The sequence below is a fragment of the Protopterus annectens genome, chromosome 4.part0 (assembly GCF_019279795.1).
Source record: "Protopterus annectens isolate FY-2018-M chromosome 4.part0, PAN1.0, whole genome shotgun sequence".
NCBI classification, from domain to species: domain Eukaryota; kingdom Metazoa; phylum Chordata; order Ceratodontiformes; family Protopteridae; genus Protopterus; species Protopterus annectens.
In genome coordinates, this window is record NC_056733.1 from 201,054,845 (window position 1) to 201,081,248 (window position 26,404).

The 26,404-nt window shown below is 39.0% G+C and overlaps 1 protein-coding gene across 4 annotated transcripts in view; it reads right to left on the bottom strand.

Moving 5' to 3' along the window:
* The window catches only part of GCGR (glucagon receptor), a 1,613,162-nt gene that overhangs the window by 353,206 nt on the left and 1,233,552 nt on the right, over positions 1-26,404 (bottom strand). For all 4 annotated transcript variants that reach the window (XM_044068203.1, XM_044068202.1, XM_044068204.1 and 1 more), the window contains exon 8: positions 8,497-8,656. In XM_044068203.1, coding sequence (XP_043924138.1) covers positions 8,497-8,656 — 160 coding nt within the window. The remainder of the gene's footprint in view (positions 1-8,496; positions 8,657-26,404) is intronic.

Consider the following 26,404-nt stretch of genomic DNA (forward strand, 5'->3'; position numbering starts at 1 on the left):
TCCCTTGCAGGAGTGTACGGCAGTAGTGTAGATTTTAATGTTGGGCATTTTTGTGACAATGTATTACAATAAGTACCTGAGAGAGATTGAGTCAGTTGTTTAATTCTAGCCAGTTTCATTGCTTTAAAGTCTCACAGTGGTAGGTTGCAGGTGTAACACTGGTGGCAGATTCGGCAACTTTATCATAACAGGAGGCTAGCTTGTTCTTTAGTGTGGCACTTGAAAGCACAGGAAAGCATAGAAAAAGGGAGAGTAGTAAGTTTAGGTTAGAGTTTTTCTTACTGTATCAGTTAGGTAGTTTTTGACCCTATTGAGGGAGCCTAGTTTTTTGGTGTTTTTTTTATTGAATTACATGTACAATGCATTTAAGGTTGCTTTTTATTTGAATACCTAGTAATTTAGTAAGGGCTACTAGTTTGATTCTAGTTTTGTTGGCAGCTGTGACTGTAAAAGAATGAATTTGGTAGTGATATCTCTTTGCATAAAAAGTATTAACTTTGTTTTGTTAGGATTAAGAAGCAGCTTTTAAGTACTTAACCAGGTATCAGTTGAAGAGAAGGAAGTTTGAATGATTTCATTGTGTTCAGGTAATGCTGGGGCTATACATATTAAAGCTGAATCATGTGTATATTGTACGATGCTTGTCTTACCTACATAAGTGTGGAGTTTGTTAATGAAGATATTAAAGAGAGCAGGCTCTAGTTTGAAGCCTTGTAGTATTGTGACTGGGAGAGAAGATGAAAATTCCTATTTCCATTTAATTGCTGTCTATCTGATAAATAACAAAGGAACCATGTACAGGAGGATTGTGAGAGACTTATGGATGCAAGTTCATTAGGTAGATGCCTGAGAGATGGTGTGTTGAAAGCTTTAGATAAATCTAGGAACATAGCTGACACTATTTTATTGTTATTACTATGCTGGTGTACAGTACCGGTAAAGTAAAGGATGGCTGTGGTTGTGCTGTGATGGGGTTTAAAACTGTGCTGTTTCAGACAGGAGGTCTTTTGTGTTTAAATGTTGCATGAATTGAGCATGAATGCACTTTTCAAGTATTTCTGATGGGGAGAGGACTGCTATGGGCCTCTAGTTACTGAGGTCTGTGGATGGACCGCCTACATGTAGTAGTATGATGAACAATTTCTTACAGATGGATGGGACATAATATTTGGATATAGACCTTTTTATTAGTATGGCAATAGGGTAAGTGATATCATCAGCAGCCATTTTGAGGCAGTCAGAGGGGAGTTAGTCAGCAATAAGGGTGGGTGGCTTTAGACTTGCTTGAAGCTTTCTTTTTTGTTTTCTGATATTGGAGGTAAGAACTGGACAAAGGTATAGCCGTTGTAGCTAGTTCAAATAAAGTACAGGCATTGACAAGAGAGCTGAGGGATTTATGTTAGTCAGGAATGTTAATTGTTGGTATGAGGTAGGAGTTTAACTGTGTGAAGACTGAGTCAATGGTGCCATTGATTGTGGAGGTGGGTGTTGGGGGGGTAGTAGTTTGGTCTGGATGTATTAGTTTATTTATGGATGACCAGAAAAGTTTATAGCGATTTTGGTGTCTATTTAGGAGTGAGTTATAGTATTTTCTTTCATGCTTGATGTGATATTTTGTAGTATTTCTTGGATGTCTAAAATTTGGTATGTGATTTGAGTTCTATTTTTGTGCCAGTCTTTCCAGACTATGTCACTCTCTAACATAACTTTTTGGTTTTCCTTATTAACCATGGTTCTGGATTGACTTTAACTCTTTTGGTATGTACTGGGGCAATATTATTGACTATTTTTAGGTGTATATTATTAAAATGTGCTACAGCAGTGTCAAGGGACAGGCACTTGAGTACACTCCAGTTATATTGTTCCAATGTTTGAATGAAGGGCTCTTTGTTAAAGTTGCTTATATTCCAGACTTGGTTGTAAGTGATTTGTTTATCTTGACTATTGTAACATCTTATAGCATAAGTTGGAAGGTGGTCACGTATGCTGTCTGGTAAACAGCCATGGTCTTTATTATGTTAGGATTATTAGTTAGTATCCAGTCCAAGGCAGGGTGTCTATTTGTACTGTGATGGACCTTCTTTACCCCAGGTCAGCAACTAAAGAGTCTCAGTCCTCATCATTCAGGGATAGAAATACATAATTTCCCCAAGGGTACACCGGGAACAGGTTCCAAACCTGGGACTGGACTATATGCTTCACACTGAGTCCCCAAATAAGTATCCACACTAACCACTGCAGAGCGCTGTGCCCCAATTCTAGGTATCTAACACACTCACTCTTAAATGTCTGATATTCACACATAAACACACTCTTGGGAAACACAATTTCACCTGCTGTGTTTCTTTGCCCAAATTATAAAGGTACCAGCTGCCACCAGTCAAATACCACAATATCCTTCAAAAGGGGTGCTCAATTATATTGGATAATATAGATATTGAAACAAATGGTAGCATGTATCCCAAGCAGTACGGCTTTCCGGAATGGTCCTGGTGTTATCACAATAAACATAAACACTTTCAAGTTATTAACGATATTAAATAAACAACTAGCCACAATGAGTAGTAAAACATTTAATAATAAATAAAAGAATTTAAAACATGAAAAAATGAATAACTTATTCATATAAACATCAGAATTTCACACACAGGAAATATGAAAATAATAGTGTAGGATAGAGCTCACATTGATTCTAGAAAACATCTCTCTAGCTGTAGTTCCCTGTCTGTCTGAAGATTAAATGTCCCTATCTAATCTAAATACTTTAGCAAGGCAAGATTATACTCTTACTTCAGCAATGTAAGATGAGAAACTATGTCCACACTCCAGGCTGTTGCCTGTTCTCAGCGACTGGAACAACTACTCTCCTGGAAACAACTGAATGATAAACTACTGCTGAACAGCTCTGGAAACAACTGCATGAAAAACTGAATAACTTGACTCAGAACCTGCTTTTTATAACAAATCTTTTTTCAAAAGTAACAGGAAGTTGCCATGAGAATTCTGCTGTCATATCAGACTTTGAAAATTAGACATCAGACTTTGAAAAGTAGACAAACAGCTGCAGTGAAGATTCTATTCTCCCATCCCTGGCACACAATGACATCACATCTAGGTCAGCTGACTCTGTCATAACATGAATTCCGAATTCTCTTTACAAGAACATATTTACTTGGTCAGCCATAAGAACACTGTTTGACATTCAAGCGTCTTGTATAAATCAGAGTGATAATCAAAAGACACAAACTTATTTACAAAATTATAACTAGTCATGCTGGCATATGCAACACAGGGTAATTTACAATTATTTACAATTAATTACAAAACTTCAGCCATTCATGCTAGCAGAGATATTAATATCTACTTTCCTCACATGTACATTCATGGACTCTTGTAGTAGATGGGGTTATCTGAGTAAAGACAAAAAGGTTCAAGCAATCTGTTGGGGTGCTACTATTGATGGCACTGTAATCTATATTTAAGTCTCCTGTCATTATTTCATCATGGTTATGATGAGATATCCAGCATAAAATGTTTTCAGCAGTGACAAGGTTATTTTGTGGTAAAATATAAAAGCTGATAAGCAAAGGTTTTCTCTTATTTATTTTGAGTAGCTGTAGTTCTACATTACCGGACTTTGGTATTTATGTAGCTAAGGGGTGATGTTTACTGAGTTTTTTGTAAATAATTTGAAGGCTGCCTGTGCATTTATTTTTCCTGTTCTGTCTGATTATGCTCTATCTAGACAGAGTGAGTTCATCGTTAGATATTTTGTTTTTCAAAAATGTTTTAGTTGCTATGACTTTGTCAGAGGAATAAGCTGTGATACAAGCAAGTACCTCTTGTACTTTATTGAATATACATGTGAGATTCAAACTAAGTAGGTGAAGCTGGGAATTTGAGGAAGGATAGCAGGTGGAGGGAAGTGTAAGATTTGTTGTTTGTAATTGTCATTTGTTGTGGCGCAGAGCCCAGGGCTTAGGTCAATATCCCCACTAAGCTTCATAATGATGCTTTTGTGGAGGAAAGTAGATAACCAGTTACATTCTTGTTCTACTTTTAGTAGAGGTCTTATGGTTATGCTTTTATAATATTTACATTTGAGATGGCTGTATTTGTATAGTTCTTTATGAGTTTGTTAGAAGAATGTGAGAGCTATACTGAAAGATAGGCTAGATTAATGTTGGCATAATGGGTGTGGGTTTGTTGGGGTGTTAATTGAGGAGAGGGAGATCTGGTGGTTGGTAAGAATAGCTGGAATACTGAGGAAGCTGAGGGGAAGAGTTTGAGCCAGGAGATGTTGTATGGTGGTAGTAAGTTTTAATAAGAGCAGTTTTACTGTGCTAGTTAGCAGGGACAGAGAGTGAATGGGAGAATGGAGTAAAATGTCAGTATTGCTAATTTTTGTCAACAAAAACAACTATTAAAACTGGCTATGCAGAATGTAAGTGGAAGCAGAATGGTGTTATTTAAAAACCTATTTCTAAGAATAATTGCTATGAGGGATGATACATGAGGAAGTGTTAAGCAAGCACTATCAGAAGACGGTAAAATACTTTGATAAGAGGTTAGAGAAAATGTGTACTTAGCTGGAAAAAGATTTTGATAGACTGTAGGGCAGAAAGAGAAATGAGGAGTATGGAAGACAGAGAGCTTTCTGGAAATAACACAGCTAGGGGAGGAGAACAATGTAAAGAAACTACAGATAACAGAATGACCGTGTATCCAGTGAAAACAATAGGAACAAAAAGTTCAGGACCTAAAAGCCACTATGAAATATGGTAGCAGAGGAAAATATAAGAAATAAATAAGAGAGCCAAGAAAGATGTACAGACAGTTGGTAAGATTGGGGTGGAGAGGTACAGAAGTAGCATATTTAAAATAAAAACAAAGAAACATCCTCTCTGCTTGGCAAGGAGTTCAAGGAGATCCTTATATAGACATAGAGATGGATATTTTTTCTCCCCAGGTCTGCAGAGTCTATGGGCCTGCAAATGTTTACTGAGGGAACAGATCCACAGATATTATTTTTAATACTTCTGCTGCAGTATTATGTTCAATACTGCACCAGTATGATGCCAAAGATGGGGGGCTCCTCAGATGTTTAGAATCACAGACACCCAGTCAGATGATTCTTGTCTCTGAGTATACAGAGTCTATAGTCCTGGAAAATGTTTACTAACCGAAAAGGTCCACAGATACTGTGTTTGATACTGCAGCAGCAGGATGCCAAAGATAAGACAGCGGTATTGTAGTGAATAGCAGAATAAGCTGAAACTGAGATAAAAGGTGAATATTGGAACATATTAACAGTTTCTAGTATCTGTGAGATCTGGCTGAGAAGTGAAGACTGAACAAGGAAGTCAAACCTATTATCAGAGGGGCTGCAGCCAATTAGCACAAAGTGTCAGAGCTAACAATGTGAGACAGAAAAATGTCAAAAAAGCTGAAAAGCAAGGTGTGTAAAATGGTGATTTATACAGTGCTTGTGAATGGCACATAAAGCTAGGCAGTGATGACAGAGAAACCAAAGAAACTTGAGGTGATAGAGATGAAGTGCCTGAGGTGGGCAGTAGGATAGGCACTGTGGGACAGAAGAAGACATGAGGACATCATTTCAAAAGCCACAGTAACCCAGATTGCAGAGATCAAGGAGAATAGATTATTTTGGCTCTGTCATATGTCCAGGGAAACATAAGATGATTTGACAAAGAAGATTCAGAAGAGACAGGAGGAAGATAAGAAGGGATCAGGATGTCCAGCCAAAAGATGAATGTATTGTGCAAGAGGCATAACTGTTGAAGAAAAAAGGGCAGTTCTGAATTTTCCTTTGCTCTTCTCTTCTTGGGGTGTGGTTGAAAATACTCTGAGAATAAGCAGTTAAAAGATATATAAATTAAAAATGAAATGGAAGTACACACCCAACAAATGACATGAAACCTTTAGAAGATGATGTAGAGTCCTGTGGGTGCGCCCTTTACTTGTTGACAGTTTCCAAATCCATCTGTGGTCTAGACAAGAGGTCATAGAACACTTTTGAAGGTAAAAGAGAAACCCAATTCTTTGATTTGTCTGAGAAAAGAATTCCTAAAGGTGGTTATAACACATAACAAGTTATGGGTCTCAGCATTAGAGGTAGTAAAGGAGACATAAAGAAAACCAAGTAAATACATTAGATAAAGTGGCTGCAGGAGAGTATGGGCATGGGGCAGCTAACTATAGCTATCTTTTAGGGTGAGACAGTGCTGTCTACGTCTTAGATTTCTGCTGGTAATATGTGTATTCTTTCTATATTAATATGCTTAGCTCTGAAATTAGTCCTGTCAATATATGTATTCCAGAAACTTGCTGCTATGTAAGTGTGTGCACACAGGCATGTATATGATTGATTGTTTGATATAGAAGAACTACATTTCCTGGAATGCATGTCAGTCAGTATTTTTTGCTCCTTTTTCCTTGGTATGATGTTGTTGTATTAGCAAAGGTAGGTTGTGGGAGTGCCTTCCACATAAACAAGCCTGGTGGTTTTCACTACGGGGTATAAAATCAAATTAGGGAACTGTAAATTTGGGGAAATCGTACTTCAGTGAATTGCATTCTTGGAACTATAGCATATCCATTTAAGACTATTTTTGCTATCAGATGTACCTTTGCGACTGTTTATATGTGCACTCAAATTATTGTTGTTGTATGTGAGCTACTAATATGTGTACTGTGATATAGTAGACATGGAAAAACCTGTCTTTCTAAAAAATGGTCCATAGATGGGAGTCTGTAAGAGGTAAAAGATCTATCATGTAATGAGATAGCCTGTAGGTACAGCCAAAGCAGGACTAGTCTGCCTAGAAAAGGAGAAAGAAAGCTGAAAGTAGCTATGATTGATTGGTGTAGAGGGATTACAGGGGCCCACAGATGGGAGCCTGGTTCACAGGAATATATAGGTGGAAGTCTGATATCCAGGCAAAGGCCTGTCGTTGAAAGTTATATATGTGGGAGCCTGACATCCAGACAAGGGAGGGCTTGTTCAAGAGGTGAACTGCACAAACTTTTAAAAACAGCCCAGGGTGGGGCTGGAGCACCAGGCACAGAGCAATGGGACTGAGACACAGGCAAGAAAGGCCTTTACATTTGATATAAATTAAATGGAAAAGAACTGTGAGTTGTTGAACTTGGTGAGATATTTCAGTTCAGTCCTTTATGTTTAAGAATCATTATGTACCCGAAAACATTTCAAATAGTTATTAAACTTATATACTGATGTGATAAATTGACTTCAGTAAATGCATACTTTAATTTATAAATGCACCACATGTGTGTGCTGTGAAAATACTGGCATACATGTAGCTTATTCACTGAAAACAGAGGTAATGAAAATAGGAAAATGCATGTTATTTGTGTGACATTCACTAATGTTTGTCTTGAGGGGAACTCAAGAAATGACAGTGTCCTAAAAATTGTCCTGTATATATGTGTAATCATAGAGCTGCTGTTGCTAAGTGTATTTGTTATTAATGTAGTTACAGCTACAAAATGTGAATCTCTTTAGTAATCAGTAGTACAACAAATTTGACACCATAGCATAGATGATTAAGGCTATAAACTGCTGTTTCCCATATACCCTTGGGTTTGATTCCCTCAGATTCAGTTTACACACTGCATGAGTCTGCACGAGTCAGTTAAGCAAACAATTTTCCAGATCAACCATTTAAAAAGCCACTTGTGTCTTTTTGGGCATATCCAATTATAACATGAATAAAATAATGCTGGTAATTATCCTGAGGCTGTTTCTGTTGTTATATATTCATGGAAGAAGTGCTACCCGCTGATTGCATTTACTCACTGTTACATCATGTGAAGAGAAGTTTGCTGTGAGTAAGTAAGCAAAATACATTTCAGAAGAGAGCACAGTGGGGAATGTTTTTCAGTCAAGGGGAAAAGGATGTGTGTGTGGGGGGATGTCAGTGAAGGTGTAGTACACAAAGCTGAGCATTGTTATTTATTACTGCGGTACTCATGGCTGCACATAGCAGAAGATAACTGGATGATGTAGTCTGCATATATAAGAAAATAAGCTATCTAATGAAAACCACTAAGATAATACAACAAATTGATGTCTGGGTACATTCGTCTTCCTATCACTGACTCCAGTGAAATTACACTAGAGAGAAATATGGAGCATTAGGATGATCATATTGATGTATCTGTCAGATATTACTGGGTTTATTTTGGAAAAAAAGAACTGCACATATATATGATAAAAGGGAAGTACCAGAGTGGGCAGAGAATCAAAGGCAGAAAAACAGATTGTGTTGGTGGGTGACTTCCTTTCATACTGGAGTGGTGTATGGGAGGAGGGATAATTCTCTGAGTCCAGTGATACAGGAGCTATTTCCTACAGTCACCCATTTTCTATCTGATGAGCACATAACTTTTGGCAAAGACCAAGGCAGAAAGCATAACCACAGTAAAGACAACAGCTATAACAAGCACACTTACCCCATCCAATGCACAGGTAAATGTTGAAGTAACTTTTCTCAGAGAAGACTGCAATCACCAGAAGGTTCAGCAGGTACAGACCTTCTACAAACAACCAGTAATAACTAGCTACCACACTGTACTGCATGAGGACCATGGCCACCCGACATCCTATGGAAACCTGAAAAGACAGAAGCATTATTTTATAATGATTAATGGCACATACAGAAACAAGGTCCAAGCACCACCACCTTTAGACAAAATGGCAGAATTCTTGCTGTCACAGTGCTGTATTTACATATTCAGCACCTTTTTTCAAAAATGACTTTCCTGATTGCTGAATAAGTTTTACTGTTAGCCAAGAGTTATTTACTCATTGTGTGTCTGATAACTAAGGTAGTGGGAAGGTGTATACTGGACCTACATCAGTCACAGCCTAGCCAGCAGGTATACAAAAGTAGATACTTTCAAAATATGAACAGAGGATTCAGTTCATAAATATTGTGCTACATGGAATATGGCTGAAAAGTAATAGTAATAGAACTCAGTACCACAGCCATACACAATTTATAAAACTTAAACTGGAATTATTTCAAATGTGCTACTTCAGGTCAGTTATAAACATCAGACTAGAAAACACCAAAGGATCAATGACATAAAAGTGGTGTGTTTCCAGAAAACTATTAACAAGACCTGGTTTGGGCATGTAATGTGCAGGAAAATGAATTGTATACCAGTAAGGTGACTCATGTGCACACAGCTTGAAAATGCGTAAGTTTCAAAAACAATGCCATAGTAAATGTTGCTTAATCACATGGAGGAAGACTTGTATCCCCTTTATCTGACAGTAGCTGAGACAATACATACATACATACATACATACATACAAATGTTTCAAGCATGGGCATTAAAGCCCTTCTAGCTTGCCAATATGCCAAAACACTTGCTCCCATAATAAATGTCCAGGCTGTTCTTAAAAATAACTAAACTAGTACTTGCTTTAATATAATTTGGTAGTCTGTTCCAAGCATCAGCTACTCTGTTAGAGAACTAATTAGTACACTTCTCATTCCTACAGAATCTTCTACATAGGTTATCTGATGATTCTCTAGTACCTTTTGATAACCCCAAACATTCCCAGAGGTAGTTGTCCCTAAATGCCCTATATACCTGAATAAGATCTCCTCTTAAATATCTGTAAGAGACACTGTACAAGTTCAGATATTTTAGTCTTTCATAATAACTTAGATTTTCACATCCATGGATGCCCTTAGTATATTTCTGCTGTACTCTTTCCAGTTTATTCATGCTTGTTTTCCTATATGGTTTCCATATTGTTATTCCATACTCAAGTTAGGGTCTAATGTAACTAACAAACAATGACTTCATTATGTTTGATTTCCTAGACTTTATAAATCTTTTTATACAACCTATAGTTCTATAACTATCATTAGCCAATTGGTTGATATGATTAGAAAACTCATAGCTGAACCTACCCATATACCCAGGTCCTTAAATTAGTCTACAGTTTCAATCACTGTGTGCTGTATTAAATATTCACCTTTCAGTTTATGTCTCCCAAATCTCATATGCTTAGTTTTTGATGTATTTATCAACATATTATTCTCCTGTGCCAAAATGGTCAATTTAGTCAAATTATTTTGCAGACATGCCTTACCTGTAACACTTGTAATCAGTTTACCCAATTTCAGGTCGTCAGCATATAGACTGTAGAACACCTCAGATGAAAAAGTAAGGTCTGAAAGATACAGTCTAAACAAGTAAGGGCCTAGTACAGACAATGGCCCCAGCCAAAAACAGAAGACATTTTAGTAAACCATTGTTCGTGATGCTACCCCCCCCCCCCCCACTGGTGTCTACAGTAAAGAGACCCATGCCTATCAATGTTTAAAGCTTTACACTGAGGCGCTCAAAAGAAAGACCCTCTATGCAATCTTACCATATTACTTAGCCATAGGTGGCACAGCGGATAGCATTGTTGCCTCACAGCAAGAGGTTTCCAGGTTTGATTCTCAGCTGGGGTGTCTTCTGTGCAGAGTCTGTGTGCCCTCTCTGTTTGTGTGGGTTTCATCTATGTGCTTGGTTTCCTCCAACATTCCAAAGACATGCAGTAGGTGCATTGGACTCTCTAAATTAGCAACAGGTAGGAGTGTGCATGCAAGTGTGTGGTGTGGAAGAAATAATGTGGCAGGGCTAGACAGCTGGTGGTGTAAACCTTGGCTTTAGATGATTGTCACTGTTGACGTGACAGCCCTTTCCCATGTACAGAAATGTGAACAAGGGGTTGTAGATGAGAGTACTCCATACATAACAGTGGACATGCAAATGGCCATCCCATGATTGTACACAATTCACAAGTACTAGACAAACTGTATAAGGCTGGTACCAAGAGAATAACCTTGTGGACTTAAAATTGTGCATAGTATGGTATAGTAAGGGGACCACACCACTCCCCCTTCACTGTTGATTTGTTGCTATCCCATCAGAACTAAGCAGTTTATCCAAAAAACAAAATCTCCTTTGCACAATAAGAAAACGCTACTGGCAATGGAGATGCCTGTTGTGCAGGCAGCTCTGCTCAGACAATAACACCTTGGTTGACTCCTGCCGGTGAGAGCACCCACAGCACAAGATACCCTCATTACCATAATACGGTAATGACCTTAGCAACCCCATCATGCCTAATGAAGTAAACGCCTTTAGAAATCACAGTTTTAATTCATTAGGCATGACAGCAATGTACAGCGCAAATAAGAGCTATAGTAAGGTATGACATACCTTAATACTTAACTGTTCTTACTGCACTGAGTAGGCCCTTCATACTACACAGCTGTTTCACCTTTTTGTAATTCAGGTGTTATGCACACCTGTACAGCATTCACAGAAGCTGAGCATCTTCTGCATGCTGCTGTTTATTACCGGAATCCATGACTATGAATCATACAGCAATGAATAGCAACTTGCCAAACATAATTAACATATTTATTTATTCTAATAACCCCCCAGAATGTACAAAAACAGCTTTTAATTTCATGGCAATACACTGCAGAAGAACAGTTCAGCATTATAAATTGCAAAACCTTCAAACAGTAAACATAGTATATTTCTTCCTGGGGGGTCATAAGATGAGGGGGAATAAGCTATTTTTACTATTAGAAGTTGTCAGAAATTATTAATTTTCATGTATTAGTAATTGTTTACAGTTCAGCATTATCTTTATAATACTGAAGTACAGTGTGATAGGAACAACCTTTGGAGCACAAGAGAAGCACATTAACACAACAGAGTACATAGCTATACAATAAGGACAACACATATAAAATGTATTCTACTCACTGTAGTTAGTGATACACAATACATAAAACTAAGTGTGTTACATTAATCAGGAGAGACAGGCTGGCCCACCTGCAACCAAAACATATTTCCTATGAAGTTCACTATACAGCATTTGGTAGACAAGTCCAACAAGCTTACACCTCAATAAATAACACTACAATTACAGTACATGTAGCAGTGTGTGTGCAACTTTACAAGTACATGAAACTAGATAACCAGAATGACTGAGTAAGCTGTATGGATGAAAAGAGCCAGCATAGAAAAAGTCCAACAGGTAGCATAAAGTGTGTGTGGGTGGGGATGCAGATTTCTAGTATAATTATTACTGAAATTAGAGAGACTATGTTAAGAACAGCGGTGGGAGTATGCTTAGGTAATGCAATAGAGGGCAAAACAAACTCTCAAGAAAAATTGTTTCCAACTGGTAGGTCAAAGTACTGAGCATATATGATCATTTGTACTTAACTTTGATGGTTTAATTAACAAAGGGACTTCAGTGGTTGTAGAATAAAAAGGACGAGCATGGATCACGGAAAGTTCTAGAGAACAGCACAGAAGACTTTGTGGCATTCCTTTAGCTATAAGCTGTCCCAATTTTCTTGCTGTAATGTGGCAACTGCAACAAGCAGTAATCTGTTAATTCTGTTTTGAAGAAACCTGAGACTATGCATCTGATAAAGGTATGACATATCTGACTTTAGCAGCCTTACCACATTTAAGGAGGTAGGATTAATAAATAAACATGGGAGAGAGTCTTATAATGCTGGATAGCACTTAATTATTTAGCATACATGGCATCTTCTAAAACTATAATTTATATTTATAAAACTATAAACTTCCTGCTTTTGAGCTCAAATGTTGTATCTTGTACTTTGTATAATTATTATTAGCAATCTTTTGTATGTACCTAGTTTGTCTGTTTTGGAGCTTTTCTCCCCAGGACTCCATTGAAAACGGGTTCTTTTGGCCCAATGGACTATCCTGGTAAACCAACTGCAAATAAATAAATAAATAAATATAATTTCAGACCAAATTCACAAAAAACATTTTGGTCTCCACTTTTTCTTAGCTAAGTGCTCAGTGCACACTGCAACTTTTTGGATGTTAACCCATTTTTCCATCTTATCTTTAAAATCTACAACATCTAGTCCAAGGCCACCAATTATTGGAGAGTCCACATTCTGCCTCTCAATTGTCATCTTGGAATTAGTGCTTCTGTTTTGTTCCTGGTCAGTGAAGTGACATGGGGACATTTATCTCCTAGAGACTGCTGATCAGCAGAATGTCTGATAACTGCTTCGTAAGTGCCAGCTTGGAATTTGTGCTTATATTTTGCTCCTGATGAGAGAAGGAGCAGAGTGCATTAATTCCTGAATGTTTCTAATTGGGCAGTGAGTGTCTGTGTTGGACCTTCCTGATTGATCTGGTTCCTATTTAAGGCATCTAACAGAAAAGGGCTACAAAAGGCCTACAGACCTCTGCATCATCTGGACAAGATTGTTGATCACCTAAGAGCCTGTGGCCTACTTCTCATGTTGGGATTGGTGCTACTGTTTTGCTTCTGGTGAAAGAAGAAGCACAGGGCCATTACATCCCAGCAGTGTGAAACTGGGGTGAGACCAGCACTACTAGTAGATAGGCAGTAGTCAATCAGGCAGATCCTCATCATTCGTGACAGAGCTAATTATTTCTTTTCAGTACTGCTTGATTAGCTGTGGTCTAACCTAACTTCAGAATATCTTCCTAAACACTTCATCCATTAATCATCAATATCTACTTATTAGTTTCCCCTCAAGTGTTTGGCTGTGCCCTGTACAGACAGAGACACCTTGAGTTGACATTTTTCCTGTAAAAACACCATTGAAATTTCACCAATATCTAGTGGCAAACAGGGCAATTAGTTTGCAGTGTCAAAACACTGCCTCCAGAGTTGCAAATCAGATATTTCTGATATTTCTTTATATTCTCACCATAACCATCTAATCAATAAAAAGGGGGCCTGTTGCCATAAAAATGAACTTTCCCACTACCTCTGTTATCAGCTTGGTAGAAATGGGCATCCTGAGGCAATGAAGAAATTGCCTCATGTTAACCGATAACAAACTAATTCCCAAACAAATTGATACAGTATGTGAGACATGCTTACACAGTATCACTGGAGGGAAAGCTCCCACATAAAAGCACTCCTAATGTCATTCAGGTTTTCAGTAATTACACATGCTGCACCCATCACAAACAGTTCAAAGCAGACATGTAGACCCACATTTGTAGAGGTACTTAAATGTAACCTTCCTAAACCCCAAAGGTTCCAAAGATGAAGTACACATAACAAATACCCTCAGTAGCTCTGAATGCACTGTTTCAAAACACCCACATCAACACATACAGCAACATCTCCTGCAGCCTCTACGTCTAAGACCACAAGCCAAGCCACCACACATTCCAACATCCTGGTCATTGGAGACTCCATTGTGAGAGACACTGATGTTTCTCTCACCAGGCTGAGTAAAGAGAAAGTCATAGTCAGTTTCTTATCAAGGATCTGCCACATTACACACACATTTAGGTCAATGGACTACAAGTACCAGTATGACACAGTCATACACTATGTGGGTATAAATGACCTGAGACACACCTCTGTAGACTATATGAAGAGAGAGATCATGGAGTTCTTGGAATATGTGACTCAGGCTAGTATGAGCCTAGCACTGAACAGCATTTTTACCTTCCCCAAGGATGATGCCACAATATGAATAGAGGATGACTTTTTTTTTAATAATTGGTTCAGTTTCTGGTGTCATTCTAAGGAGGTGCATTATTTGGTAGTATGCAAGGAGATGGTTAACAGACCATGCTGCTTTACCAGGGATGGTTTGGATCTCTCCCCTTACTAGGCTTTCAAATACTAGCTAAAACATTGCCCACCCCATTAATGCTTTTTTAGGGAATACTGAACTGAAAATACTTCAGACATGGCAAATCAAAACCAAGAAAATCTAAAAGTGTTACTGCCTAATGCTAGGAGCATAAATGAGAAACTCCACTGCCTACAAGCTTCTTAACTCTAGAGAATGCTGATGTCTGTGTGGTCACTGAGACATGGTTTAAAGTCAGAGAGAGAGAGCACACCGGCACTGCAATACCTTCTGCACATTTAGACCAGCTACAACGCAGACAGGATTGGGAGAGTGGCCTAATGGTTACGGTGTTTGCCTTAAAAACACAAGGTGCAGGGTTAGAGTCTCACAAGGGGTAACTGGCTAGGTGTAAAAAATATCTCACAAGGGCAGTTAACCTAGTACTAACCTAGGAACTAAAGCTGGAGGCACCTCAGTTTATATCAAAAATAAATATGCCTCAAGGCTGGTCAAACAGTCCAATGCACTTGAGATTCTCCATGTTCAAATTGCCATATGCAAAATTCCATACCACTTCCTTGCAATCTATAGGTCCCACTCTATGACCCGGGAAACCCATACCTTGTATTTAAACTTATTGGAAAGACTCACCATCCAACCCAATACCATATTCATGGGTGACTTTAATTACCTCACTATTAACTGGGAATCATATATGACACCAAGCATCATGAATGGAGAACAGCAATAGTTGTCTGTCTGCACAAAGGTGGACCATCTACAGACCCTGAAAACTATAGACCCATAAGTCTCACTAATCTCATATCCAAAGGCATGGAAAGAATTATCATGGAAATTATCAATAATGACATAGAAAACCTCCAGACACTGGACTCAACCCAGTCTGGTTTCATCAAGGGCAGGTCATGTCTACTCAACCTGGTGAACTTGTTTGAGAAAGTCATCAAGGCAATGGAAATGGTTCACACTGCCTAATTTGACCTGGCCAAGGCATTTGACACTATATCCCACTCAGGCATTATTGACAAAATCAAAAGGTTAGATATAAACCCGTAGGTCACCTGGTAGATAGCCAGCTGGCTCACAGACAGGACCCAGGAAGTAAAGAGGCCAGTCACAAGTGGAGTCCCTCAGGGAATGGTCTTTGGACCATTTCTTTTTGGCATTTACTTCTCTGAAGTCATGGCCAATGTCAAGGGCATCCGGTTGACTAAATATGCAGATGATTGCAAATTAGAAGCAGTCATAGAATCTCCCACCATCACAAATGTTCACCAGAAAGGGCAAACATAGACAAATAACTAGTGTTAGAACCATGGATTAAAACTAAATGCCAAGAAATTCATAGTAGTATCCTTCTGTCATCCAGCCCTGATAACTATCATATTTGATACACACCTAAGAGTTGACCTAGTAGTCAGGGACTTGGGGACATACACACAGATAGTAATATAGCCTTTGACCATCACATGTCTATATACATAGGTTCATAGGTTCATACTAGGCTATCTGCCCTAGGGCATTTATAAGCCTAGCCAGAGTGTGTTTGGCTTTCACCACCCATTTTAAATTAATTTTGCTATGCCTTTTTTTGAGGTTAGTATACTGTGCATCTGTCTAACAGTGACACAGAAGTGATAGCCGGGATAAACCTACGATCTCCCATCCACTCATCAAGATTCCTCTTGAAGAGAGTCAACGTGGGACTCTGCCTAACCTGGACTGGGATTTTATTCCAGAGTGATGGGAGCCACTGGGTTATGAATCTGTCCCTCCAGCATGTCCTATTTATTTCAGTGCTGAGGTTCAAGTCTCGAGCGTAGCTCGATGGGATTTGGATTTTCTGAGGTGCAGTATGTCCATTAATTCCGGGTTGGACATGGCTTTATACGTCAGGCACAGATCGCCTCTGAGCAGGCGGTATGCCACTGAGTAGAGCTGGAGTTTCTTTAACCGGGCAGCATATGGCATCTGTTTGAGCCCTTTGATCCTCTTGGTGAGGTACTTTTGGGGTCTTTCCAGTTGCTGCAGGTGTCTGGTAATGTACATCCCAAAAGGGGCATTGTACTCAATTATGGGCCTGATGAGGGATGAGTAAAGAGGCACGATGACCTCCCCTGATCTAGATGTGAATCCCTTCATGATTAGGTGGGCTATGTAAAATGTTTTTTTAACCACTTTGGCCACGTGGTTGTCAAATGAGAGATTGCTATCAACTTGGGTCCCCAGGTCTCTAATGACTTCTTCTGTACTTAATGGATTACCACCTATGTGGTAATTTGTGGGCACTTTGTTTTTGCCAAAGGGGATGACTATACACTTTTTGGCGTTTAGCTTGAAGCCATGGCTCTGGCACCAGTTGTCTGTTTCTATGAGGCCCTTTTGGAGGATGCTTGTGTCGGCTGGAGAGTTGATTATAGTGCCCAGTTTGCAGTCATCTGTGAACTTGGTCAGCCACAGTCCTTCCGTGCTGGCCTGTACCACCGAGAAATATATACCGAACAAGAGAGGTCCCAGGACTGAGCCTTGTAGGATGCCACTTGTAACTGGTTTGGAGTCTGACATGGCTCCAGCAATTCTAACCATGTGGGTTCTGTCCTTGAGCCAGTTTGCAACCCATCTAGTGACATAGGGGTTTATATTTAAGCTGGTGAGCTTATCTATAATGCCCAAGTGGGGTATTGTATCGAAGGCTTTTGCGAGGTCCAGGTAGGCTGTGTGGACCACCTTCCCCTCGTCAATGGCCTTGGTGACTGTTTCAAAGAAATCAACCAGGTTTAAGAGGCAGGATCTGCCCTTAACAAAGCCAAGCTGGGTAGGATCCAGTGTCTGTAGGTCCCCAATATCTTTATTTATGAGGTCCATGATGATCCTTTCCATAGCTTTGCAGACCAAGCTAGTCAGGCTTATGGGGCGATAGTTTCCAGGATCCACTGAGGCACCACCTTTGTGGAGAGGGACCACTGTTACTGTACGCCACTCTTTGGGTACATATCCTGTAGTAAGGCTAAGACTGAACAGTAGTTTTATGTTTGGGTTTAGCTCTTCTTGGAGTTCATGTAGGAAGCAGCCCAGAACACCATCTGGGACAACATCTGAGATGTCAGGGGGACAGCACTCTGTTGAAATAGATATTTGCCCTTTTGGTGGGGAGGGGGGGGAGAAGTTTGCACTGAACCTGTCAGCTAGGATTTTGGCAGTGTCTGTGGGCTCGGTGTATTTTTTGTCATTTTGGACTAATTCTGAGCATATCTGGGAATTCCCAACTAAAGAAAGCCTTGTGATTATCCTTAGTGTCCTGTGCAATTTTTCTCTCGAAGCTGGCATTAGACGATTTTATGAGTGCCCATAGTTTTTTGCTAATACTGATCAGAGATGCCTTCCCTTTTTGGGATTTTGCTCTATCATGTAGTAGCTTCCTCCTTCTATTGTATAGTTTGTTTATGGCTGGGGTCCACCAGACAGGATGTCTGCCTTTGGAGGATTGGGTCTTGGTTTTATTTGGGGTTGCATGATCCATGCATTCCTGAAGGTGCTCATAGAATGCGTTTATAAAGGATTCTGCGGTCTGGGCCGTATTTTCCACAGGCAAGGGGGCATTGAAGGATTTCACCTCGGTTTTGAGGCGTGTGAAATTTGCTTTAGAGAAGTTTTTCACTGTGGTTTCCTGGGCATGGGGTGGGGTCGGGATGTGAATATCCAGTGAGATTAGTTTATGGTCTGATCTTACCAGTGAGGGATACACTTCTGGTCTGGAGCATAGTGTCCCCATGTTGGTGATGATCAGGTCCAGTATGTTTTCCCCTCTTGTGGGAGTGGTAACAAGTTGTTCCATAGCATTTGAGTTTATAAATTCTAGGAACCTTTGGGCTAGGGTTTTGGAGCTAGAGTAATGCTCCCAGTCTATGTTTGGGTAGTTGAAGTCACCCAATATAATGGTGTTTGGAGAGACCTTCATATTTTCCAGTATTCTCAGGAAGGCCGAGTGGGGTTCCTGTGTTTGGGAGGGTGGTCTGTAGCAGGCTATAAACTGTTATTTGTTGTGAACTTTATAAACAAAAATATGGCATCTAGGTTCAAAGAGGTCATTATTCCACTGTATTCAGCATTCATCAGACCTATCATTCAGTATAATTCCCCTCTGGTATATACCTAACCAGGCACATCTAACAATTGGAACATCCACAGAGGTTCTGCACTGACAGAATACAGGGCATAAGTAACATATTCTGTCCAGACTGCCTCAAGGCTCTATCCCTGTATTCAGTCTCTTACAGGCTGTTGAGGGGAGATCTAGACTGGGCATACAAGGCATTGTCAGATGCCACCCTGATGGACCTCCTGCATATCCATGAAATAAAAAGCTACAGAATTACCCATTCTGAAGACTTAAATATTGCCTGTGATATAAATAGGACCTACCGGAGAGACAGGTACTACCCCGTCTCTGGAACAAGCTCCCCATTCATATGAAGCAGAGTTCCTCCCTAACCAAGTCAACTGTAACTTATACAACTGGATGAGGAACAGGAAATTCATTCACACTGTGGTGAGGGCAGCAGGCACATGAATATGCCTTCATTAGCTGTGGTGGCTTAAAATGTCCTTCTCTAAAGATAAGGCTCATATAGGCCATTCTGGGTTCCATATTTTGGCACAGCCACCTCTTTTGGCCTTCAAGTAACTAGATGAGGACATCCAAAAAAGGAAGTGGATACTGACCACTACAAAGGGTCTCTATGATAGCTTTGGCCTCATGTTCTTCTTCTAGGCTGGCCCAGTTTTTTTTTAAAAGGATCCCAATCAAAAAAGGAAGGCTACAGTGTAGTAGACAGTCTACCTGCCTTGTGTCTGTCGGCACTGATGCAGTAGTAGTCCTAACTACCAGGCATGACTGCTGCAGGAAAGCTGGTTCTCCAAGTTAGTCATCAGCATGTTTCAGAGTTCTCAGAACATGGTCATAGATGGCTATTCCTTAGAATTATTAGGTACATCTCCAGAAAAAGACCAAACAGACTGCACAGAGCTTTTGGAACAAGTAACGACTCCTAGTTTGCAAAAGACCGTACAGTCAGCTTACTCCTCTTTTGATTAAAGACAAAGAGTTCTTACAACTTTTCCTTATTCCATAAAGACTGGAGATTCATCATGTCTTGGAACTCATCAACTTCATTGAACTCATTTGGCATATCAAATTTCAGATGGTGGTATTTGAGGTTGGGGTTCATGCCTGCACTACAGCAGAGACAAAATAGTATCAGTACCCAGAATATGTCTTCCATTTGCTGTGGATGGACTTCACTTTCACTAGAAGATGCTACTGTTTGGCCTCTCCTCTTCATGTTGTTTCAATTGTTCCCTTACCTGGTTGACTCTCTCCAGAAGGGGTCCCATTAAGAGCCTGCCTGGTAGTTTCTCTGGCTCAAGTACTGTCATGATTGTATACCCTGGGTTTGTCCATAAACTTAGTGAATTCCTGTTTGTTCTCAGCACCAAGGAGAATTTCACAGTTTTAGTGTCAGTCATTCCTGCCAATAGATAGGACAAAGGAAGTCATAACTTCAATGGCTTGGGTAAAGATGTAGTTAAAGGCCCAAGCTCATTGCGCATGTCCAGCTTCCATCTGCATAACAATGTGATTTTGCAGTAAAAAGTAAGGATCCAGTTAGTAGAGCATCATCACGGCTTCACAGACCTTCTTTTTTTTTATCAAACTCTGTTCATTAACCACTACAGAAATGGACCTTCCTTACCACTGCTTTGGGCATGCCATCTTGTAAAAGAAATCATCACAGGTCTTGTTGATGCAGCCTTCTTTATCAGGCTAGGTAGGTGTCATATTCTCCTCCTTTGTTCAAATGAAGTGGATTCCCACTGTTTGAGAGAAGAAGATTTTAACAAACCATCGGGAGCTTCAGGTGGAGACAAAAGATCCTCCTGCTTAAGTCAGACTGGTCCAGCAGTTTTCCATAGACTGAATAATCATTTTAACAGCTGTTCAGATCCCATAGGAAATGAGTATGCATGTAAACAGCTTTGGTCCTCTTATGATACTGATGATTTGGGGATCCCAGATGGAGAAACCCATCCAGGAGCACCTTGAAGATCAACATTTGACATATAGTAGAATGGTTTCCTCCAGCAGTGATGCTCAGTTCAGAAAAATCAAGAAGAGGTTAGTATGGATATGTTATCTGCCCATGGCAGGAAGATTTATCTGTGCCTTTTCTCCAATTCTGAATTTCTCCACTCATCATTAAACTCAAAATGAAACAACAAAGCTTGTCATTGTTGTCAAGAATGGTGTGCTTTCATGCTCCCAGGTCCTGGAAGTGCAGGAGCCTATTCCAGTACAACCCAAGAATATCCCATTGGCTGGGAACATAACTGTGTCCATCTCCAGATCTGCCCCCTAATTTAAATTCCCAGTTCTTTTTGGATCTTTCAGTTGAAGATTCAGAGGTAGTAGTAATTGACAAGAAATGTTTCCCTTTCTAGACGCATTTTGTTAAGTCTTAGTCTATTATTTTAGCAATGGTCTTAACTCATTACTTATGTGCCTTGAGTCTTGATTATTCCATGGTCATGGTGCATATTTTGGGCATCTGTGTACATTACGACCTTCTGAAGGATAGAATTGTAGTCCATCACTGGTTATCCAAGCTGTTTTTTGAATAGCTAATATAGCCTGATCCTCCCTTAAAGAGTTTTTCTTCTTTGCTGGGACTTAAATTTTATGGCTGGAAGCTTGAAGAGTTTTTTCCTCTTTGTTGGGACTTAAACTTTGTGGCTGGAAGCTTGTCTGTCCTTTGTCTGAACCTTTTGTAGTGATATAGTTCACTGTTATGGAAGGAACTTTTATTTTGGTTATTGTTTCTACTCTCAAGAATTCTCAGCTACACACCCTTACCTGCAGGGAACACTTCTTGGTCTTTCTCTAGGTTTGGCTACCCTTAGGAATACCCCATAGCCCCTCCAAAAAGTCATTTCAAAATCATCCTTACACCATGCCATTCTTTTTTCTTTCATTCTTGGAAGTTTTTTCATAAGCAGAGGGTACCTTTCATTCTCTGAAACTGTATCATCAGCACAGCTTTTACCTAAAGAGGCTGCATGTTTTGATGAAGTCAGAGAAGTTATTTGTCTCCTTTGTTACAGAAAGAGGACTGTAGTAGCTTAGCAAACACTTCAAAATAGATTCTGAAATGCAGTTTTAGAAATTTTAAATATATTGCTAATGGTGGTATTAAATAACTAAATGTGGAAATTTATGCAAAAAACAGATTCCATCAAAGTAATAGTTCATTGCTTAAATGAAAGTATAAGGCCAATTGGAATGAATTACAAAGCTATCTATTTGATGTTAAGAAAATGATAAATGTATTGGCTCCAGCCTGAATTATAAATACTAAAATGTAGTTAGTACGTTGTGACTTTCTTCAATATAATATTCAATCTCCAATGTCTTCTTTATATGTCAACAGTATTTTAAAAATCTTCAAGAGGGTCATTGTGGTTGATATGGAAACAAAAAAGTGGTTTCTACTTTTTACTCCATTTTTCATTACCAGGTGATTACTGGAAACACTAATGCCCTAAAAATGAGTCCGTGAAAGATAAGTTGTTATGGCTCAAGGAATAAGACAGAATACAGTTGATATATTTAACATAGCAGTTCAATATAAAAAAAGAATCCTAGATTAATAGAATATTTATGTCAAATAGTTTATAAAAATACATGCCTCTAATATACTCAGCCTTATACAAGATATTAATAACTTACAGAGAAAAATTAAAAATAAGTTAAGGAAATTCATATTACATGAAGAAGTAAACAGCATCTCAGATAGCTACAAAAAGCTAATGTACTCTTTCGGTAAGAACATCTTACTTCAGTTTTAGAGTGTTTTTTTTACATGAAAATGTTTGATAGCTAGAATTAAGAAACTTAAAATGTTTGCTGGAGATGTAATATAACTAAAAGCTAATTTAAGACTTGTATGATTGTATTAAACTGAAACATTATTGGGGAAAATTAATATTTTTTGCTATCTCTGTGGTTAAACATTTATTTTCTTTACAAAGAATTTAGTTTTATAAAGTGTTCCTTTACCTCAAATATTATAAATAATTAGTACTATGGCCGGGATTCACTAATCCTCTGTGTAAGACTAAATATGTCTTACATGGAAACTGCAGCCTAAGAGGAAGATGTCAGAGCGCCATGCGCTGGCTCAACTCTAAGGCTAACACGGAGCATGCACAAGTGCACGGGGCATGTCGGACTGCCGAGTAGTCCAAAAATCCACGCCCCTGCAAGTCTTTCAATCTGCAAATGTCAGCAGACATGAGCGAGTCTGCTCAAATGTGTACATACCCAACACCACACTCCCCCACATTCTAAACCCCTGTACAATTCTAAAATGTAGAACTTTCCTTTTTTTATTTATTATTCCTGATATAGCTGCCCGTATTTGTGCGTGTTTGCGTGGGTTTGCCCATTGCTTAGCTACAGTTAGCAGTTTAGAGATCGAAGGGGATAATAAGAAACTTATATGTAAATTAAGCCAAATAGCAATAGTGTAGTGGTAGAGCCTTCGTACAAAAAGGAGGCATTCCTGGTTCGAGTCCCACCGCTCCCCTTTCTATTTTCCTTAGGAAATCTGTATAGAAAAATAATTCCTGACATTTATCTTTTAAATATTAGTAGAAAGCATTGAAATGGCCTATGTAGTAGTGAATGATATTTTATATATATATATATATATATATATATATATATATATATATATATATATATATAAGAAGGCAAAATGGTTATGCATACTGATGAATGCATAAGTAACGTATCTTAAGCAATGTGAAGCACTGCTAAGCAAAGTTTCCCAGTATCAAGCACATTTAAGTATAATTGCTCATAGCTTAGCACTGCTTTAACTAGCGCAATAGCTTTGAGCGGAGCTGCAGATCGCGCCAACTAGCGCAAACAAAGCATGCTTGCGCATAGCTGCGCACCGTGCTAACTAGCACAACGTCAGGCAACGATGGGCAATGTAGAGCACCATAGAGCAATGTAGAGCAATGTTGGGCAAAGTTGAGCAAAGTCGGCTAAACACAGCCACACCTCCTAGCCGGTCTGGCCAGTAGTAAAATAAAAAGCAATGACAGACCTCGAATCTGGGATACTGTGCACCATAATCACAGTACTGAACCACTAAGCCATGAGAGTTTTTGATATGCATGCACTTTCAACACACATATACATATTAATGAAAGTTTACCCAGTGCTAAGCAGGTGTGCTTTCAGCTGAGATTTTCAAAACTGGCCAATCACAAATAAGTGCAAGAAATGAGGCATATTTAAGACCCATAGGCGGGAATACTTGCCATAACTGGTTGTAGCACCCAGCTGCAGGCAGCATGACTGGTGTTGGAGAGAGCTCTCACTTTCGAGCACAATGGTGGGGCATTGAGGAGTCATAAGTGACGGTTTGGCTCCTTGTCCATAATCATGATGACAGACTCCTGCAGGGCCAGTTCCAGGGCACTGAATACAAAGCGGAAGCCTGGAACCATCTAGCACATGATCTCACCAGTGCCCCAGGTATCCCTTGGACTGGTGAGCAGGTTAGACCCCACTACTCAGACCTGAAGAGACAGAAGCAGGACCAACTGAACCAGTGGATACAGGAGGCCCTTGGGATGGAAAATGCCCCACTACTGAGTAGGTAGCCATGGAATGAAGTATGTAAGAATTGCTATTGTAGTCTATATTATGGATAGGTATATGTCTCAATATCACTTAATTACCTCACAGCTGCAGGTGTCCGTGCTGTGAATCAGCAAGCCTATGCAGATAGGCTGCTAAGGCTGCGCCACCAGGCAGGTTAGTAATTATTCTGCATGTATTGTTATATAAAATAAGTGAGAGAGCATTTAAAAGAGTGCTGTAACCCATTAATAAAGGTATAATACGTCTTGAATAAGTCTTCTGCATGCACTGTAATATCAAATAAATGACAGCGCCCCTATAAAAGTGTGTAATGTAATTAATAAAGGTATAATTACTGGAGTGTGTCCATGTCACTTTCTTTGATTTGTTATTGTACTCTTGCATTATAGAAATATTACTGTTGTATTAAGTGCTGTCAACCCACACTTGGGTAGGCCCATATAAAGTGGAAGAAGGGAGTGCCAGTAGCCTCAACAGTTGGTTAATGGCCGGCATGTATAGGTTAATCTGGCACATGAGTAGCTTGTTATTGTGTTCAACCAGCAAAACCAAATGTAAACCAAGAAGAAGTGGAACAAAAAGCTTTCCGGTCCAAACAACAAGGACTGATGTCAAATACAATAAGTAGATTTTCAAGCCACACAGTTCGGCTGATGTAATGGAAATAAGGCAATTTGATGAATAATGGTCAATTCCAGTCCAGAATGCAGCAAAAAAGCTTTAATACACAAACGACAAAAAAGATAAACACGAGCGCTTTCGCCTGGTCCTACCAGGCTTTTTCAAGTGAGACAAAATCTGTAATGAATACCCAGCATTTTTATAGCTGGAAAATGCAGTCAATTAATTAACAATTAACAATGTTGAATCCAATATTTAATTAACACTCTTATACCAAAAGTGCCCTTTGATGTTAACTCTTACTTATACATTAAATACTGGCAAGCATTGTTCAAAGGTACATAAATACTGCATAAAACCAAAACGCCCCTTGGTAATTAAAATGTTTTAAAAACATTAATTTGTTTAAAAAATCATATAAAACCCACTATAGTACTTTTTTTATAAAAATCTTTTTCTATCTTGAACCTATAAACTGATGTATACATTGCAACTTGCCCTTATGTATTAGATCAAAACCAAAAAAAGAGAAGAAGAAGAAAACTCAAATAAGTATATCATAATATAAACTGTTAAACTGGTTCAATAAATAGTACAATGTGTTTGAATAAAAAAATATACAACCATGGTTTAAAAATGAATGCAATGGCTAAAACCTAAATGTACTAAAGCTTATTTCTTCTTTTTTTAAGAATAGATGTTAAACTAATGCTGTCATTAAGACCTGTTTTTTTTGTTGCGTTTAACTTTAACTGCCAAATTAATTCCCTGACCAACTTAATAATAGAGTTTATGGAAACAGTTTTGTACAACAATTTCATTTTCAGCAATGGACAATTCTATAGACAAAGGAGTGGGGTGGCGATGGGCGCACCTTGCGCCACTGCCTATGCAAATATTGTACTTCATAAATGGGAAACAACACACATTCATACATCAAATTGGACACAACATATAAAATTTTACAAGAGATTTCTTGATGATATATGTATTCTTTGGGAAGGTAGCAGGGAGCAGTTTTTGACTTTTATGGAGCACATTAACAAGTCAACTGACTTTTTGACTTTTACATATGAAATTAGTGATAACACTTTACACTATTTAGACGTGCTATTAACAAAGGATCCTTGTGGAATAGGTTTTCTTTCAAAAATTTTTAGAAAGGGGACCTATTCCAATACTTGTTTGCATTTTGAAAGTGGACATCCCTTCTACATTAAAAGAGGTATTATCAAGGGGCAGCTCATCAGAGCATCGAGAATGTGCAGCAGCACACAACTGTTCCTTGACGAGGCTGATTTTCTTAAGAATCTATTTTTAGAAAGAGGGTATCCTCTAG